At 43.9% G+C, this 18,610-nt stretch overlaps 1 protein-coding gene across 4 annotated transcripts in view; it reads left to right on the top strand.

Annotated features, from left to right (window-relative positions):
• DPY19L4 (dpy-19 like 4) overlaps positions 1 to 18,610 on the top strand; it is a 60,750-nt gene that overhangs the window by 17,429 nt on the left and 24,711 nt on the right. For 2 of the 4 annotated variants that reach the window (XM_062188235.1, XM_062188231.1), the window contains exons 4-8: positions 1,309 to 1,399; positions 2,631 to 2,752; positions 2,861 to 3,006; positions 14,656 to 14,779; positions 17,558 to 17,692. In XM_062188235.1, the coding sequence (XP_062044219.1) occupies positions 1,309 to 1,399; positions 2,631 to 2,752; positions 2,861 to 3,006; positions 14,656 to 14,779; positions 17,558 to 17,692 (618 nt within the window). The remainder of the gene's footprint in view (positions 1 to 1,308; positions 1,400 to 2,630; positions 2,753 to 2,860; positions 3,007 to 14,655; positions 14,780 to 17,557; positions 17,693 to 18,610) is intronic. The other 2 variants (XM_062188232.1, XM_062188234.1) reach the window with 2 other exon arrangements.

Here is an 18,610-nt window from a genome sequence, read left to right as displayed (position 1 = left end):
GGCCATCCTCCACTGCCTTCCCGGGCCATAGCAGAGAGTTGGCCTGGAAGAGGGGCAACCGGGATAGAATCCGGCGCCCCGACCGGGACTAGAACCTGGTGTGCCAGCGCCTCAAGGCGGAGGATTAGCCTGTTAAGCCACAGCGCCGGCCTCTGCTATAGACTTACTGAATTTCAAATCCCTCCTGCCTTGGCAGAGCCAAACCAAATGATTTCACAGGCCTTATACAGCCCATGGGCCGGATGTTACCCACTCCTGCACAGAAACTGCTCTGATGTGTTTTATTTTTGTATTAATTAATAAATATGCATAAAAGTAAGCTGTTTGATTTTAAAAGATTATAGATTCATGAGTGTTTTGTTCAGCATAAAAATCACAAGTTTCCTAATGTTTTTCACTACTACATTCCTGGTTTTGTATAGCCTAATTTTAGGAATGTTGAGACTTGTCTGTATTTCTGGAGGTTCATTTGAAGAGCACTAAGCAATTGTCTCTTGCTTTTGAAAAGTAGAGCTTGGAGTTCTGAGCACAGAGAAATAGGATAGTAATAGAAAATACTACTCTCCTTAAATTTACCTTTTTAATGTGGACTTGTGAAACTTCAAAGTACATTTGTTATTACCTACCTTGCCATTCTTGTTATCTTTAGGGCTCTTTTTTTTGTTTTGTTTTCCATCTAGATTTTCCTAGTATGTAAAAAAAAAGTAGTAATTTCTCATTTACTATCTATTTGAAATCATAAGCATTTCATTAAAATGGTTGCCAGATTCTTAAAAAGTTTAACCTCCTGGGGCTGGTACTGTGGTATGGCAGATAAAGCCATGCCTGCAGCACCAGCGTCCCATATGGGAGCCAGTTGGAGTCCCAACTGCTCCACTTCTGATCCAACTCCTTGCCAGTGTGCCTGGGAAAGCAGCAAAGGATGGCCCAAATCCTTAGGCCCCAGCCACACATGGGGGAGACCTGGATGAGGGTCCTGGCTCCTGGCTTTGGCCTGGCTCAGGCCTGATCCAGCCCTGGCTGATGCAGCTATTTGGGGAGTGAACCCTCAGGTGTAAGACTTTCTCTCTCTTTCTCTCTCTCTCTCTGCCTCTCCTCTATAACTCTGACTTTCAAATAAATAAATAAATCTTTTAAAAAAAAAGTTGACTTTGTCATTAATGTGACCACTAGTCATTACAGGAAATTAATACATGTCTTTGAGTGCAAGGATAAATAAATATTAATTTAGAATATGTGGAGGGAAAAGGAACATTGCAGCTGAAATTGAAGATACTGATACTTAAATAATCATTTCATTTCCTTTAGGAACTTGAACGGGAAATCACTTTTCAAGGTGACAGTGCCATTTATTACTCTTACTATAAAGATATGTTAAAGGCGCCTTCATTTGAAAGAGGTATGATATTTGCAGTTTCCTTGTTGTTGTTTTAAATTTTTTTCCTTAATTTGAGAGTCAGAGACAGGTATTTAGAGAGAGCTCCAGTCCTCTGGTTTCCTCCACAAATGCCCACAATATCCTGGACTGGGATGGAACTGAAACCATGAGCTGGGGACACATGTGGGTGTCCTACGTGGGTGGCAGGAACCCAGTTGCTTGAGCCATCAACATTGCCTTGCAGGAAGGTAGGAACCAGAGTCAGGCCTTGAACCCAGGTATTCTGATATGGGACTTGGCCATGTTAGCTGCTAGGCTAAATACTTGTCCTTAAGTTATATTTTTAATAACAATATTTTTCTTTTTTAAAAGATTTATTTATGATTTGAGAGGCAGAGTTACAAACAGAGAGAAGGAGAGACAGAGAGGTCTTCCATCCACTGGTTCACTCCCCAAATGGCCGCAATGGCTGGAGCTGGGCCGATCTGAAGCCAGGAACCAAGAGCTTCTTCCCTGTCTCCCACATGGGTGCAGGGGCTGAAGTATTTTGGCCATCTTCCAGTGCTTTCCCAGGCTAGTAGCAGGGAGCTGGATCAGAAGAGGTGCAGCAGGGATGTGAACCAGTGCCCATATGGGATGTCAGCGCTGCAGGCAGAGGCTAACCTACTACACCACAACACTAGCCCCAACAATATTTTTCTAAAGTAAGACACTGGGGGCTGGCGCCGTGGCACAGTAGGTTAATCTTCCACTTGCGGCGCCGCATCCCATATGGGCGCCGGGATTCTAGTCCCAGTTGCTCCTCTTCCAGTCCAGCTCTCTGCTGTGGCCTGGGATAGCAGTGGAGGATGGCCCACTGCACCCACATGGGAGACCAGGAGGAAACGCCTGGCTTCTGGCTTCGGATTGGTGCAGCTCCAGCCTTTGTGGCCATTTGTAGAGAGAACCAACAGAAGGAAGACCTTTCTTTCCGTCTCTCTCACTGTCTTTAACTCTATCTGTCTAATAAGTAAATAAAAAATCTAAAATAAGACGTTGTTCATCTATACTAGAGCCTTTAAGTATAGAGATCTGTCTCAGAATTAGATATTTCTCTTTATTGTACTTAATAGAAAAGTTGGAAAAATGAGGCACAGAATGTTTAATTTTGAAATTGTTCTTGATAATAATGCTAACTATTTAATAACTAATGAATGACATCTTTACTAATATGGCAATAGAATAATCTGGAGAAAAATCTTTCTATCTTCAGGTGTTTATGAATTGACACACAATAACAAAACTGTGTCTCTGAAAACTATAAATGCAGTGCAACAAATGTCGCTGTATCCAGAACTTATTGCCAGTGTTTTATATCAAGCAACTGGCAGCAATGTATGTATTTTTCTTATGACCTTAAACCTTAATATTTACCTTTTCGCATATTTGTGAATTCTCAAGTTGTTTAATGTCATCCTGTTGTCTCTCTTTTTTTCCATTTAGGAGATTATTGAACCAGTGTATTTCTATATTGGCATTGTCTTTGGATTGCAGGGAATTTATGTTACTGCTTTATTTGTTACAAGTTGGCTTATGAGTGGAACATGGCTGGCAGGAATGCTTACTGTTGCCTGGTTCATTATTAACAGGTAAGAAAGGTATCTTGGGTTTTTTGAATTTTTTATGGCTGTGGCAGTTCTGAAAATGCCCCCTAACCCCATGAATCCCCACCGTAATCCCCACACCGAAGAATATGGTAAGCTGTTATACCTGTGATTATAGCACGTTATATGGCACAGGTGACCTGAAGGTAAGAAAATTATCCTGTGGGTCTGATCTAATCACACGACCCTTAAAAGCACAGAGCCTTCTGCAGCTGCTATAGTCTGAGAGATTCAAAGCCTGAGAAGGATTTGCTGCAATGTTGCTGGCAGCAAGCAGATAGGAAATAATTTTTTTTAAAGATTTTTTTTTCTTTTTTTTTTTTTTTTTGAGAGGTAGAGCCACAGACAGAGAGAGGGAGAGACAGAGAGAAAGGTCTTCCATCCCCTGGTTCACTCTCCAAATGGCCACAATGGCTGAAGCTGAGCTGACTCAAAGCCAGGAGTCAGGAGCTTCTTCTAGGTCTCCCATGTTGGTATAGGGGCCCAAGCACTTGTGCCATCTTCCACTCCTTTTCCACAACTTTCCTAGTGAGCTGGATCAGAAGAGCACCACCCAGGACATGAACTGGCACTGATACAGGATGCTGGTTCTACAGGCAGAGGCTTAGCCCACTAACGCCACAGTGCTAGCCCTGGAAATGAATTCTGTCAACAACTAGTGAGCCTGTAAGAGGATCACAGGGCTGGCACTGTGCCATAGCTGGTAAAGCTGATGCGTGCATTGCTGGCATCCTATGTGGACACCGATTCAAGTCCCTGCTGCTCCACTTCCGATCCAGTTCTCTGCTGTGGCCTGGGAAAGCAGTAGAAGATGACCCAAGTGTTTGGACCCCTGCATCTGTGTGGGAGACCCAGAAGAAGCTCCTGGCTCCTGGCTTCAGATTGGTGCAGCTCCAGCCCTTGAGGCCACTTGGGCAGTGAACCAGCAGATGGAAAACCTGTCTCTCTCTCTCTCTCTCTCTCTGCTTCTCAGTGTATGTAACTATCTCTCAGATAAATATTTATTCAAAAACAAAACAAAACAAAACAAAAAAAAAAAACCATGGCCCAAGTCTTCAGGCCACTGCACCCGCTTGGGAGACCTGAAGGAAGTTCCTGGCTCCTGGCTTCAGATCGGCTCTCTTCTGGCCTTTGAGGCCATTTCAGGAGTGAACCAGCAGATGGAAAACCTCTCTGTCTCTCTGTAACTCTGTTTTTCAGATAATAAATAAATCTTAAAAATAGAGGATCACAAGCCCCCAGTGAGAGCTCTAGTCCTTCCTGACACCTTGATTTTAGCTTAGGGAAACTCCCAGCAGACAAACCAGCCCCACTCACTTTTGTGAAGTAAATACCATATGTTGTTTTAAACCACTCCATTTGTTTTCATTTGTCCTGCAATAGCTGAAAAATAACATCCCAGGCTTGCATCTCTTTTTAAGGTATAGTGACCATTAGTATACATGGATGTTCTGCTTCTTGAATCTTTAATTTAAAACTGATGGTATAAGGACAAGCATTTAGCCTAGTGATTAAGACGCTAGTTGGATGGCTGCATCCTACAGTGGAGTACCTGACATTGATCCCTGGCTCTGGCTCCTGACTACAGCTTCCTGCTAAAGAAGACCTAGGGAGACACTGGTAATGGTTCCAGTGACTAGGTTCCTGCCACCCATCTGGGAGACTGGACTGAGTTCTCAGGTTCCAGTTTTGACGCCACTCAGTTCCAGCCAATGCTGGCTAAAGTTTATGATGTAGTTTTGAAGAGGAGAAATGAGATATGTTACTGCTAACTACCATAGATAAGTACTGTATATCAACTTATAACAATGTGGTTTGACTAAACCTATCCCCCTTAGTGATCAGAGCAGCCTCAAGTTTTTTTTTTAAGATTTATTTATTTATTTATTTGAAAGAGTTACACAGAGAGGAGGAGAGACAGAGAGAGAGGTCTTCCAGGTTCACTCCCCAGGTGACCGCAATGGCCTGAACTGCGCCGATCTGAAGTCAGGAGCCAGGAACTTCTTCCTGGTCTCCCATGTGGGCGCAGGGACTTGCACCGGCACCCATTTGGGATGCCAGAACTGCAGGCTGGGGCTTTACCTGCTACGCCATAGTGCCGGCCCCAAAATAAATAAATATTTTTAAAAAGAAATTGATGTACCCCTAATGAAGCTGAGATTGACTTCTGATCTCTCTGTTGAAGTTTGTTCTTTGTCTAATGACTAGAAAATCACTTTTGTGCTGTTCTTTGGCACCAACTGAATGCTCTTTTTAACCATTAACCAATTACCTAAAGGTTGAAACAATAGGTAATGATCTTTTCCTGGAGTATTAATTTCCTTAGGATTTGTAACATTGTATTTTCTGTTTTTATTATCTGTATTCTTCATTCTTCAAAAGTAAAATTTTTCTTCATTAACTGGAGCACCTTGGATACATTAAATTTAGTTACTATTAGAAAGTCAGGACAGATACTTAATTTCGTGTTAATTACCAATCTCTGAATAAATTATTGTTTTTTAACTATCTCAGATAGTGAAAACACCTTGTTTTCTGGTTTTCTCTCTCTTTTTTAAAAAAGATACATTCGGGCTGGCGCCGTGGCTCAACAGGCTAATCCTCCGCCTAGCGGCGCCGGCACACTAGGTTCTAGTCCCGGTCGGGGCGCCGGATTCTGTCCCAGTTGCCCCTCTTCCAGGCCAGCTCTCTGCTATGGCCTGGGAGTGCAGTGGAGGATGGCCCAAGTGCTTGGGTCCTGCACCCAATGGGAGACCCGGAGAAGCACCTGGCTCCCGCCTTTGGATCAGCCGCAGCGCTCCAGCCGCGGTGGCCACTGGAGGGTGAACCAACGGCAAAAGGAAGACCTTTCTCTCTGTCTCTCTCTCTCACTGTCCACTCTGCCTGTCCAAAAAAAAAAAAAAAAAAGATATATTCGGAGCCTGCAGCACCAGCATCCCATATGGGCACTGGTTCGAGTCTCGGCTGTTCCTCTTGTGATCAAGCTCTCTGCTAATGGCCTGAGAAAGCAGTAGAAGATGGGCCAACACCTTGGGCCCCTGCACCCACGTGGGAGACCTGGAAGAAGCTCCTGGCTCTTGGCTTTGGATCAGCTCAGCTCTGGCTGTTGTCATTTGGGAAGTGAACCAGTGGAATGGAAGACCTCTCTATCTGGTTCTTCCTCTTTCTGTAACTCTGTCTTTCAAATAAAATAATTCTTTTTTTTTTAAAAAAAAGATATTTATTTGAAAAGCAGCATGATAGAGAGGGAGAAACAGAGATCTTTCATCCAATGGTTCACTCCACAAATGGTCACAATGGCCAGGGCTGGGTCAGGTGGAAACCAGCAGCTTTGGTCTCCCACATGGATACAGGGGCCCAAGGAATTGGGCCAGCTTCTGCTTTCCAGGTGCGTTAGCAGGGAGCTAGATTGGAAGCAGAACAGCCAAGACTCAACTGGCATTCTGATATGGGATACAGGCATTCCAGGAAGTGGCTTGACCTGCTGCACCACAACATGGACCCTTGGTTTTCTCTTTTTTTTTTTTTGACAGATAGAGATAGTGAGAGAGATAGACAGAAAGGTCTTCCTTCTGTTGGTTCACCCCCCAAATGGCGGTTACAGCTGGTGCTGCGCCAATCCAAAGCCAGGAGCCAGGTGCTTCTTCCTGGTCTCCCATGTGGGTGCAGGCACCCAAGCACTTGGGCCATCCTCCACTGCCTTCCCGGGCCACAGCAGAGAGCTGGACTGGAAGAGGAGCAACCAGGACTAGAACCCGGCACCCAGATGGGATGCCAGCGCTGCAGGTGGAGGATTAGTCAAGTGATCCATGGCGCTGGCCCCTGGTTTTCGCTTTTTTAAGCATCTTTCTCTACTTACAGATTTTCATTAACTGAATGGGGCTCAATCCATTATCATCATTATTTTGGTTGCTCAGATTGTCACAACGTTGGTTAATGGGAATATTTTCAGGCTGATTCCTGAGTTTTTGACACAGCTTTATTGATGTTGGAAAGCTTTCTTATTTATGGCTCACAAGAGGTGCTGGCTTGCACATTTCCTGCAGAAGATTTGGTGCCGACTATTTCTCTGTGGAGCTTTGGTTCCTTTTAGAAAAGAGTGGTCCTAGAGAACCCAGTCTGAGTGCTAGGGGGATAAGATGGTTTGTTATGTCAGAAAGTGGCTGTTAGGAAATATTTTCAGTTACTGTGTACTTTTCTAAAATTGTGTAAGAATTCATTTTTAGAAATGTAATGGCACCACAGGAGGTTATGATGGTACTCTAAGACTGGGTCTAGAAATTTCTACCTTCTAACATGAAGTGGTATTTAATACTAAACAATATCGTGTGTGTGTTTAAAATATAATTCTTAAAGGGTTTTTTTTCCTTGACTGCTTAAAAGAACAAACATTATATGACATATTTCTGAGGGACAGGAGTCTAGATAGGCTTAGCTTGGTATCTCAGGGTCTCTCTTGAGGTTTTAGTCAAGATGTTAGCTTGGGGGCCAATGCTGGGGCACAGCAGGTTAAGGCTTCTTCCTGCAGTGCTGGTGTCTCATATAGGCTCCAGTTTGACTCCCGGCTGCTCCAACTCCGGTCCAGCTCTCCGCTACTACCTGGGAAAGCAGCAGAGGATGGCCTATGTCCTTGGGCCCCTGCCCCCATGTGGAACACCCAGAAGAGGCTCCTGGCTCCTGGCTTCAGCCTGGCTAGGCCCCAGTTGTTGCGGCCATTTGGGGAGTGAACCAGCAGATGTAACATCTTTGTCTTTCCTCTCTCTCTCTGTACTCTGCCTCTCATATAAATAAATAAATCATTAAAAAAGAAACGTTAGGGTGTACTACAGTTCTCTCAAGGCTTGAGTGGACTGAAGTGTTTGCTTCTGAGCTCCCTTACAAGGCTGTTTATAGGAGACCTCAGTGCCTTGTGGGCTACTGGCCAGGGAGACCTTAGTTTCCTATCACATGGACCTCTCCCTGAATAGCTGACCTCCCTTACAGTGAACACTCTAGAAGAGTGTGAGAGAAGGTGTGCTGTGATGGATGCCAGATGTCTTATATAGCTTTCTCTTGGAAGTAATAAAATGCTCCTTTTCCATGTTCTGTCAGTCACACAAGCTAACTGGGAAAATGTGGGCAGTGACAACACAGGTGTTAATATCAGGAGGCAGGAACCTTTGGGGCTGTCTTGGCTGATTACAGCATTTGATCAACTTTAGTATTCATTTTATCACTAGATATTTATGTGTATATATAAAAGATTTATTTATTCATTTGAAAGTCAGAGTTACACAGAGAGAAGGAGAGGCAGAGAGACAGAGTCTTCCATCTGCTGGTTCACTCCCAATTGGCTGCAACGGCCAAAGCTGCACCGATCTGAAGCCAGGAGCCAGGAGCTTCTTCTGGGTCTCCCACATGGGTGCAGGGTCCCAAGGTGTTGGGCCATCTTCTACTGCTTTCCCAGGCCACAGCAGAGAGCTGAATTTGAAGTGGAGCAGCCGGGACTCAAACTGGCACCCATATGGAATGCTAACACTGCAGGCGCCAGCTTTACCTGCTATGCCACAGCACCGGCCAATAGATATTTATATTTGAAGAAGAAGCCTGGCAACTTTTCTCATGTAAAGTTAATGGCCTTAAAAAATAATAATCCCAGTCAAATAGAATATTCATTTTAATCTACTTCAAGGATAGAACAACAAAGAGAGAGCTGTCATCCATTGATTTACTCTTCAAATGACTGCAACAGCCAGAATGGGCCAGGCTGAAGCCAGGAGCCTGAAACTCCAGGTCTCCCACATGGGTGGCAGGGACTCAAGTACCTGGCCCACCATCTGCTGCCTCCCAGTATGCATTAGCAGGAAACTGGATTGGAAGTGGAGTAGCCAGGATTCCCAGCACTCTGATATGGGATATGGACATTTAAAGTAGCAACCTAACCTGTTGAACTACAATGACTGCCAGTGTATGTTTTTATTTTTTATTATTTTTTAAGAATTATTTTTAATTATTTGAAAGAGTTACAGAGAAAGGTAGAGCCAGAGAGAGAGAGGGAGAGAGAGAGAAATCCTCCATTCCTCTTGTTCACTCCCCAAATGACCACAATGGCCAGAGCTGACTTGATCCAGAGCCAGGAGCTTCTTCTGGGTCTCCCACTTGGGGGTACGGGGGCCTAAGGAGGTGGGTCATCTTTCACTGCTGGATATGAAGAGGAGCAGCTGGGACTCGAACTGGCGCCCATATGGGTTGCAGGCGCTGCAGGCTGAGGCTTTAACCTGCTGTGCCACAGCACTGACCTGTATGCTTTTTTTGTTTTTTATTTTTTGCCAGGCAGAGTTAGACAGAGAGAGAGAGAGTTATAGACAGTGAAAGAGAGACAGAGAGAAAGGTCTTCCCTCCATTGGTTCACTCCCCCAATGGCCGCTACGGCCGGCACTGCGCTGATCCGAAGCCAGGAACCGGGTGCTTCCTCCCGGTCTCCCATGCAGGTGCAGGGACCCAAACACTTGGGCCATTCTCCTCTGCCCTCCTGGGCCACAGCAGAGAGCTGGACTGGAAGAGGAGCAACCGGGACAGAATCCAGCACCCCAACCGGGACTAGAACCTGGGGTGCCGGCACTGCAGGCGGAGGATTAGCCAAGTGAGCCACGGTGCTGGCCTGACCCGTATGTTTTTAAATATTATTAAAATGAAAATGCAAGGGGCCGGCGCTGTGGTGCAGTGAGTTAAAGCCCCGAGCCTCAGTGCTGGCAATTCTGTATGGGTGCCAGTCCAAGTTCTGGCTTCTTTACTTCCAATCCAGGTCTCTGCTGTGGCCTGGGAAAGCAATAGAAGATGGCTCAAGTCCTTGGACCTCTGCACCCACGTGGGAGACTCAGAGGAAGCTCCTGGCTCCTGGCTTTGGATCAGCTCAGCTCAGCTCTGGCCGTTGCAGTCATTTGGGGAGTGAACCAGTGGATGGAAGACCTTTCTCTCTTTCTGGCTCTACCTCTCTCTGTTACTCTGTCTTTCAAATAAGTAAAAATAAATCTTTTTTTAAAAATTAAAATACAAAATTAAACTCAGAACTTGCTGATCTCATGGATGTATCTGCAGGTCTGTGGAGGCTCATCTAGGTTGTCTCCGAGGGTGTAAGGAATGGCTGGCAGAGATCCTACTCAGTGTGTTTTGGAATGATTAGAGGAGGATTCTTTGACAAGTTTTCCAGATCCCCACCTTGTGTTTTTGATTAGAGCTAATCTCTAAGTGTATCGAGTGAACCTTGGGGATGGGAATTACTGGGTTTAGCTTCCCAGGTCTAGGCTGATTGAGTAGCTGATTGAGTCCTTCCTCCCCGCCATCTTCCTTATGCGAATCTCCTTTGTCTTTTAGAAAGTTAACTTTTAAAACAGTATTTCAGTAGTATGTGGTTTTCAGAATATGTGAAATTCATAAATGATGCAGGAGCAACTGAATTGGAAAAAGGAATCCATGTTGCACACATACTAAGATAAATTCCAGATGAAGAGTTTAAAGTAAATAAGGAAGCTAGTCATTAGTATATAAAAATAATGTTTTATTTTTATTTTATTTATTTATTTATTTTTTGACAGGCAGAGTGGACAGTAAGAGAGAGAGAGAGAGAAAGGTCTTCCTTTTGCCGTTGGTTCACCCCTCAATGGCCGCTGTGGTTGGCGCACTGCACTGATCCAATGGCAGGAGCCAGGTGCTTCTCCTGGTCTCCCATGGGGTGCAGGGCCCAAGCACTTGGGCCATCCTCCACTGCACTCCCTGGCCACAGCAGAGAGCTGGCCTGGAAGAGGGGCAACCGGGACAGGATCGGTGCCCCGACCGGGACTAGAACCTGGTGTGCCGGCACCGCAAGGCGGAGGATTAGCCTAGTGAGCCGCGGTGCCGGCTTAAAAATAATGTTTTAAAAAGTTATTATATTCTCTCTCTCTCTCTCACTATCTAACTCTGCCTGTCAAAAAAAAAAAAGTTATTATAGATAAAGTTGGAGACAATGTAAGTATATAACAGTAAGGTATTGGTTAGATTATGGTAGATCCATATGGTGGTTTGCCATGCTCAGTAAATGTTCTTTTCTAAAAATTTTTAAAATTTATTTATTTGTTTGTAAAGAGTTACGGAGAGAGAGAGAGAAAGATCTTCCATCCACTTGTTCACTCCCCAGGTGGCTACAATAGCCAGTGCTGAGCCAGGCTGAAGCCAGAACCTGGGAACTTCCTCTGGGTCTCCCACGTGAGAGGCAGGGGCCCAAGCACTTGGGTCGTCTTCCGCTGCTTTCCCAAGCTCGTTAGGGAGTTGCATCAGAAGTGGAGCAGCCAGAACATGAACCTGCACCCATCTGGGAAACCAGTTTTGCAGGCCGTGGCTTTACCTACTACACCGAAACACTAGCCACCGTTAAGTGTTCTTTAAGGTATTTTTACTGATACATATATTTTGCAAAGATGTTTCTATATTTTAAATCAAAAATAATTCATTGGGCCTGGTGCTGTGGCATGGTAAGTGAGGCCGCCACCTGCAGAGCCAGCATCCCATATGGGTACCAATTCGAGTCCCGGCTGCCTCACTTATCATCCAGCTCCCTGCTAATGTGCCTGGTAAAGCAACAAAAATGGCCCGAGTGCTTGAGGCCTGCACCTACATGGGAGACCCGGAAGAAGCTCCTGGCTCATGACTTCAGCCTGGCCCAGCCCTGACCATTGAGGCAATTTGGGGAGTGAACCAGCAGATGGAAGATCCATCTCTCTGTCTCTCCCTTTCTTTCTCTGTAATTGTGCTTTTCAAATAAATAACTAAATCTTTTAAAAATACATTGAGTTAAAACTTTTTTTAAATTTTTTTAAATTTTTATTTTTTTGACAGGCAGAGTGGACAGTGAGAGAGAGAGAGACAGAGAGAAAGGTCTTCCTTTGCCGTTGGTTCACCCTCCAATGGCCGCTGTGGCCAGCGTGCTGCGGCTGGCGCACAGGCAGGAGCCAGGTGCTTCTCCTGGTCTCCCATGGGGTGCAGGGCCCAAGGACTTGGGCCATCCTCCACTGCACTCCTGGGCCATAGCAGAGAGCTGGCCTTGGAAGAGGGGCAACTGGGACAGAATCCGGTGCCCCGACCGGGACTAGAACCTGGTGTGCCGGCGCCGCAGGTGGAGGATTAGCTATTGAGCCCCGGTGCCGGCCGAGTTAAAACTTTTTTAAAAATATTCATTACAGAGGCCAGCACTGTGTTGCAGCGGGTTAACGCCCTGGCCTGAAGCGCTGGCATCTCATATGGGCACCGGTTCTAGTCCCAGCTGCTCCACTTCCCATCCAGCTCTCTGCTATGGCCTGGGAAAGTAGTAGAAGATGGCCCAAGTCCTTGGACCCCTGCACCCGCATGGGAGACCTTGAAGAAGCTCCTGGCTCCTGGCTCCTGGCTTTGGATCAGCGCAGCTCTGGCCGTTGCAGCCAATTCGGGAGTGAACCAGCGGATGGAAGACCTCTCTTTCTCTCTCTCTTTCTGCCTCTCCTCTCTCCAATTCTGACTTTCAAATAAATAAATAAATATTTTTAAAAAATATTCATTACAGAATAGCAAGAGTTAAGATCTAATACTGAGGGCCGGCGCCGTGGCTCAACAGGCTAATCCTTCGCCTAGCAGCGCCAGCACACCAGGTTCTAGTCCCAGTCGGGGCGCCGGATTCTGTCCCGGTTGCCCCTCTTCCAGGCCAGCTCTCTGCTATGGCCCGGGAGTGCAGTGGAGGATGGCCCAAGTGCTTGGGCCCTGCACCCCATGGGAGACCAGGAGAAGCACCTGGCTCCCGCCTTTGGATCGGCCGCAGCGCTCCAGCCACGGCGGCCATTGGAGGGTGAACCAACGGCAAAAGGAAGACCTTTCTCTCTGTCTCTCTTTCTCACTGTCCACTCTGCCTGTCAAAAATTTAAAAAAAAAAGATCTAATACTGAGTGTTTACTTGGTTTTAGACACTACTAAGTTGTTTACAGGTTTTCTTTCTTTTAAAGATTTATTTGAAAGTCATAGTTACAGAGAGAGAGAGAGCGCGCACTTCCATCTGCTTGAACCACTTGGTTCACTCCCCAGGTCATTACAACAGCCAGGGCTGGGTCAGGCTGAAGCCAGGAACCAGGACCTTCTTCCGGGTCTCCCATGTGGGTGCAGAGGTCCAAGCCCTTGGGCCATCTTCCCCTGCTTTCAGAGGCACATTAGCAGGGAACTGGATCGGAAGTAGAGCAGCCAGAACTGGAACCAGTGCCCATGTTGGATGCCGACATCATAGGCAGTGGCTTTACCTGCTATGCTACAACACTAGTGTCACAGCTTTTATTTCATTTGGTTTTCACATGTGAAACCATTTTTGTATATTTATAAATATAAAAAACACTCCACCTATCGTCTATGAATATATATATGATTGAAAATTCTTATGCTTTTTAACAGCTTTATTGAGGTATAATTGACATAAAATGAACTTCACATATTTGTGTACTATTTGGTTAATTTAGACGTTTGGACACACCCATGAAATCTTAACACGATTGATGTAATAAATATATCCATCACCCCCCCCAAAGTTTCCCCGTGCCCTTTTCTAATTCCTCTTTCCTTCCTCCTCTTACCCATCTCCCTTTTATGCTATTGTCCTCAGAGAACCAATCAATGATCTTCGTTCTGTCACTATAATTTCATTTGCATTTTCTAGAATTTTCTGTAATTGGAGTCATGCAGCATGGTTTTCTGTGGTTCATGATAAGTGTAATTGGAAATAAAATTCACTAACTGATAACAGTATATAGCAGTGTGTCACATAGCTATTGACAACATAGTCATTCACAAGCATGTCCATCTCTATTACAGTTACAGAACAATTTTCAAAGAAATAACATTGTTTTTGTATGGAAAATAGTCATCTGGTGTAAGAGAGCCAAATTAATGAGTTTGGGGGAAGTTAGTCCTCTTGTGGTTTCAGGATTTGCGTGGGAGACAACAAGCTCCCCATGAGAAGTAACTAAGCAGAGACTTAGAGCCTACCAGAGATATTTCTGCATTTGTGATTCTAGGAATATTCAAGTTCTCTCAATATATCACATGAAAGTCTACTGTCAAGTTAATTCTGGGTAACCTACTCACTGACAAGATTAGTAAACTCTAGATATTAGAAGAAATACATCATAATCCCAGTTATACTACCTACTAGCCATATGACCTTGATTAGGTTACAGCATATCTCTGAGCTTTGTATTCCTTTTGTAAAGGGGAATAAGAACTTGGATCCTTAGTGCAGATGGTGCTCCAGAGAGGGATACCCTCTGTTTAAGAAAAGAGAGGGTGGGGCCTGATATCCAGACTACTTTACGTAACAAACTGTAGCACAGGGCTGTCAGCAGACATGACTTTTTCAAGTTGTCACTGAGGTACAGCTGTTCACCAGGTATCGCACAGCAACACTGTATCTTCTTGTGTGGAGAGTAGGGGTGGGACATTATTAATTTGCTTTATGATGCTTGCTGATAGATAGTAGTAGTTCTGCCTGTGCCTACTTCACAGGATTGTTATGGAGAACAATGGACTGTGTATGAAAGTGCTTTGGTAGGTATAGTGTTACACAAATATAACGCCTTGCTTTTGCTGTTCATCTGTGGTTTATTTTAGGGTAGATACAACAAGAATTGAATACTCCATTCCTTTAAGAGAAAACTGGGCACTACCATATTTTGCATGCCAAGTTGCTGCACTTACAGGCTATTTAAAAAGCAACTTAAATACTTATGCAGAGGTAAGATACCAATTTGTTTATCTATCTCAGTTAATTCTGAGTTCCTACAAAAATGGTGCGTAATTTTAAAGCTAAGCATATTAAAAGTTAAGTTCCATTCATTGGATCCTGGTTATTACATAGTAATAGAGAATACAGTTAGATAGTGTTCTTATCAAATGATTATACTATAATCTGATAGACATTAAGTTATTTTTAGGAGAAAAAAGATATCTTTTTGATGCAGTTACTTGACAAACATATGAAGAATATCTTATTTTAAAAATTAATCTGTCCTACCATTACTTTATCAGATCTGGAACATTGAGGGCCTTTAGTCATCATAATGTAAAGAAACATTAATGAAAGTATGAAGACTGACCACAAATAACCACAATGGCAACTTTGATGGTGACACAGTATGTTCTTTGCTTACACCTGTGCTTTCCTGATGTAGCTTAGTGAGAACCTTAGGAGACTTGCCCAGCCCAGATAATTCATGTTCCTACTTTATTGTTCGCACAAACCCCTTTGGCAATTAAATGAAGCCTATTGACTGTCTTAGAATAATCTTCTTAAATGCATAAAATAAAATGAGTGTGATTAAAAGGTAAATTTTATTGAAATTTGCTGAAATGAACAGTTCTTTGACAGTCTACTTATCTTCAATTTGGAATTACTGGCTTGTATGAGACCAGTGAGACCAAGGAAGGAAAAGCTTCTATGAAACCTGGTTGTCTGGGAAACAGGATACATTTACAGTTCCTCTTTGAAATCTGAAAAAGCATACTATTCTCTCCTCCTTTCGGTAGTGACAAATGTCCTGAGAATAGCAAAATTCATTCCATTTTTATAACCCGAGATACTTCCTTTTTATGTAAAGTAACAAACATTTCAGATTTGTAATTTTCCTTTTTTAAAATTTAAATTTACTCACATCTTTTGGAGGTTTTTCTGTGCCAGTCAGTGTGTTCGGTTTTTTTTTCGACAAACAGAGCTTCCTATCCATTGGTTTCACTCATCAAATATCTGTGGCAGCTGGGGACTCAGTTGAGGTCTTCCTTGTGTGCGGGAGGGAACCCAGTCACTTGGACTATCACCACTCCCAGAGCCTGCAGTAGCTGGAAGCTGGAGTCAGGAGCCAGAGCTGGAACTCAGAGCCAGCTAATCTCTAAGAGGCAGTGGTGTCCTTAGAGTAGTGTGAAAATAAATCCTTGGAATTAGCAGGTTGTTCTTTTATGTTTTAGCTTTTCCCCAGGATCTATAAAACCAAGTATGCAAATTAGGCTGGATCTAGATTTGACCATTAATTTCTGAAACTGCTTTCTCTGGGGTGATGGTTTCAAGCCTAGTTAATATAGTTCTGGTTGCTCCACATTAGAAGGTTTCCAGGACACTTTTTCTTTTATGATTTATCTTATTTATTTGAAAGGAAAGTTACAGAAAGAGGGAGGAAAGAACAGAGAGAGAGAGATCAAGAGAAAGATCTTCCATTTGCTGGTTCACTCCCCAAATGGCCACAACAGCCAGGGCTGGGCCAGGCTGAAACCAGGAGCTAGGAGCTTCTTCCTGGTTTCGTTTGTGAGACCCAAGCTCTTGGGCCATCTTCCGCTGCTTTCCTAGGCGCATTTGCAGGGAGTTGGATCTGAGAGTAGAGCAGCTGAAACTCAGACTGGCGCCCATATGGGATGCTGACATCGCAGGCAGTGGCTTTACCCACTACATGCTGGCCCCTACTTTTATAATATGTAGTTAATGGCAGCAGGGAGGGCAGAAGGTTGTGTTCTATTGACAAGGAGTTTTTAAGCTTTGCAGTTGGTGTTATTGGCCAGCTGGTGGAATTTCACCATCTCTCACATTATTTTCTCTGGTCTTAATCTGATTCAGAATCCTGAAAAATTATTTTATCTCTTTTTGGCTGAAGTATTTCTGACTCTGGAATTTGTCATTGAGTGTAGTCAGCTGAGTGTGACTACATAGTTCTTATCTTGGGTTTCTTGACCTGACCTTTACCGTCCTTCTCTGTCATTCTTAACAGAGTGAGATCTTTTTGATATTATAGTCAGTGGGGGAATTGGGCATAAAAAAGTAGATCCATAGAGGAAGGAGAAACTGTTGTTGAAAATATGCTGTATGGGACAGTGGATTTATCACAGACTTGGGTACTCACTAAGGGAACACCTGGGAGATGACATTTGGAAGGACAAAATGGATTTCATGCATGGCCAATGAAATCCTTGTGCTTAGTACTGAATAGAGGAAAACAACTAGGCATTTTCTATGGTTGACTGTACAAGCGCTCAGGAAAAATAAGGGCATATTTGTGCTGAAAGGAAATGAAAACAGCAGCGGCCTGGACTGGGGAGAGGCTGAGACATTAGCACCCTGTTTAAATGGAAGATCCTAGGAAAATGGGGAACATCATGGGAGTAAAAATATTATTTTCAGTACAAAAGGAGTTATGTCCACGATAGTAGAAGTTCACCAACCAAATCCTCACAAAAACACCTTTTTTTTTTTTTTGTATTTATTGCTTTGCCTCTTGGGAGATAAAACAAAATTGTACTAACATTTTTTCCCCTTTATTTTCCTAAAGTTCTCAATGTGGTATCGAACACTGAAGCACAGTGGTTGCTTTCTCTCTAAAGTGCCTATTTAAGTTCTTACTGTTTTAAATAAGGATTATTAAAAACAGCATAAACTTGAACCATTAACAGACCTGCAACTCTGAGGTAACAGCAACCTTCCAGATTTTTCTGGTGCAAACTCTACTGATACTTAGTGTCTTGTTTTCCCTAGAGGTTTTGCTATTTGTTGATGAGTGCCTCAACTTACACATTTGTGATGATGTGGGAATACAGCCACTATCTCCTGTTTCTTCAAGCAGTGTCTCTTTTCCTGCTTGATGTCTTTTCACTGGAACAGAGTGACAAGGTATTATGAAATGACAAGTTGAAATCCAGAGAGTGCATGTTTTTATAGTGTTGTATCCTAAAATCTCCCTTCCTTTTCTTTTTTAAAGTTTTAAAAATCTTTTAAAATATTTTTTCATTTGTTTTTATTTTATTTGAAGGGCAGAGAGTCAGAGAGAGATCTTCAGTAGACTGGCTTAATTTCCCAAATGCCTGCAACATTCAGGACTGGACCAAACAAAGCCAGGAGACAAGAACTAAATCCCAGTCTACCATATGGGTGGCAGGGACCCAAGTGCAATAGCCATCACCTGATGATTTCTAGGATGCTCATTAAGAGGAAGCTATAATTGGGAGCAGAGCTGGATCTCAAACTTCACTATGGGATGTCAGCAGCCCAAGTGGTGTTTTAACCACTGCATCCAATGCCCACCCCTTTACTGTTAAATTTTTAATATTTAAAACTTTTATTTATTAGAGAGAGAGACAACAAGATAAAGCAAGCTTCCAAGGGGGCCCGGTGTTGTGGCATACATTGCAGGTTAAACTGCCACCTGTGGTGCTGACATCCCATGCAGATGCTGGTTCAAGTCCCAGCTACTCTACTTCTGATACAGCTCCCTGCTAATGTGCCTGGGAAAGCAGCAGAGGATGGCCCAAATGCTTGGGCCTCTATACCCCTGTGGGAGACTCAGAAGAAGCTCCTGGCTCTTTGCTTCAGCCTGGCCCAGCCCTGGCCATTTGGCTATTTGGGAAGTGAACCAGCAGATAAAAGACATCTCCCCCAACACACACACACACACACACACATCTCTCCCTCTCTCTGTAACTCTGCCTTTCAAATAAATGAAATAAGTTAAAAAAAAAAAAAAAAAAAAAAAAGCAAGCAAGTTTCCATCTACTGGTTCAATCTCCAGTATGCTTACAATGGCCAGGGAGG

The sequence above is a fragment of the Lepus europaeus genome, chromosome 4, assembly GCF_033115175.1.
Source record: "Lepus europaeus isolate LE1 chromosome 4, mLepTim1.pri, whole genome shotgun sequence".
In the NCBI taxonomy this organism is placed as follows: Eukaryota; Metazoa; Chordata; class Mammalia; order Lagomorpha; family Leporidae; genus Lepus; species Lepus europaeus.
This window is presented reverse-complemented; position numbering and strand designations above follow the sequence as displayed.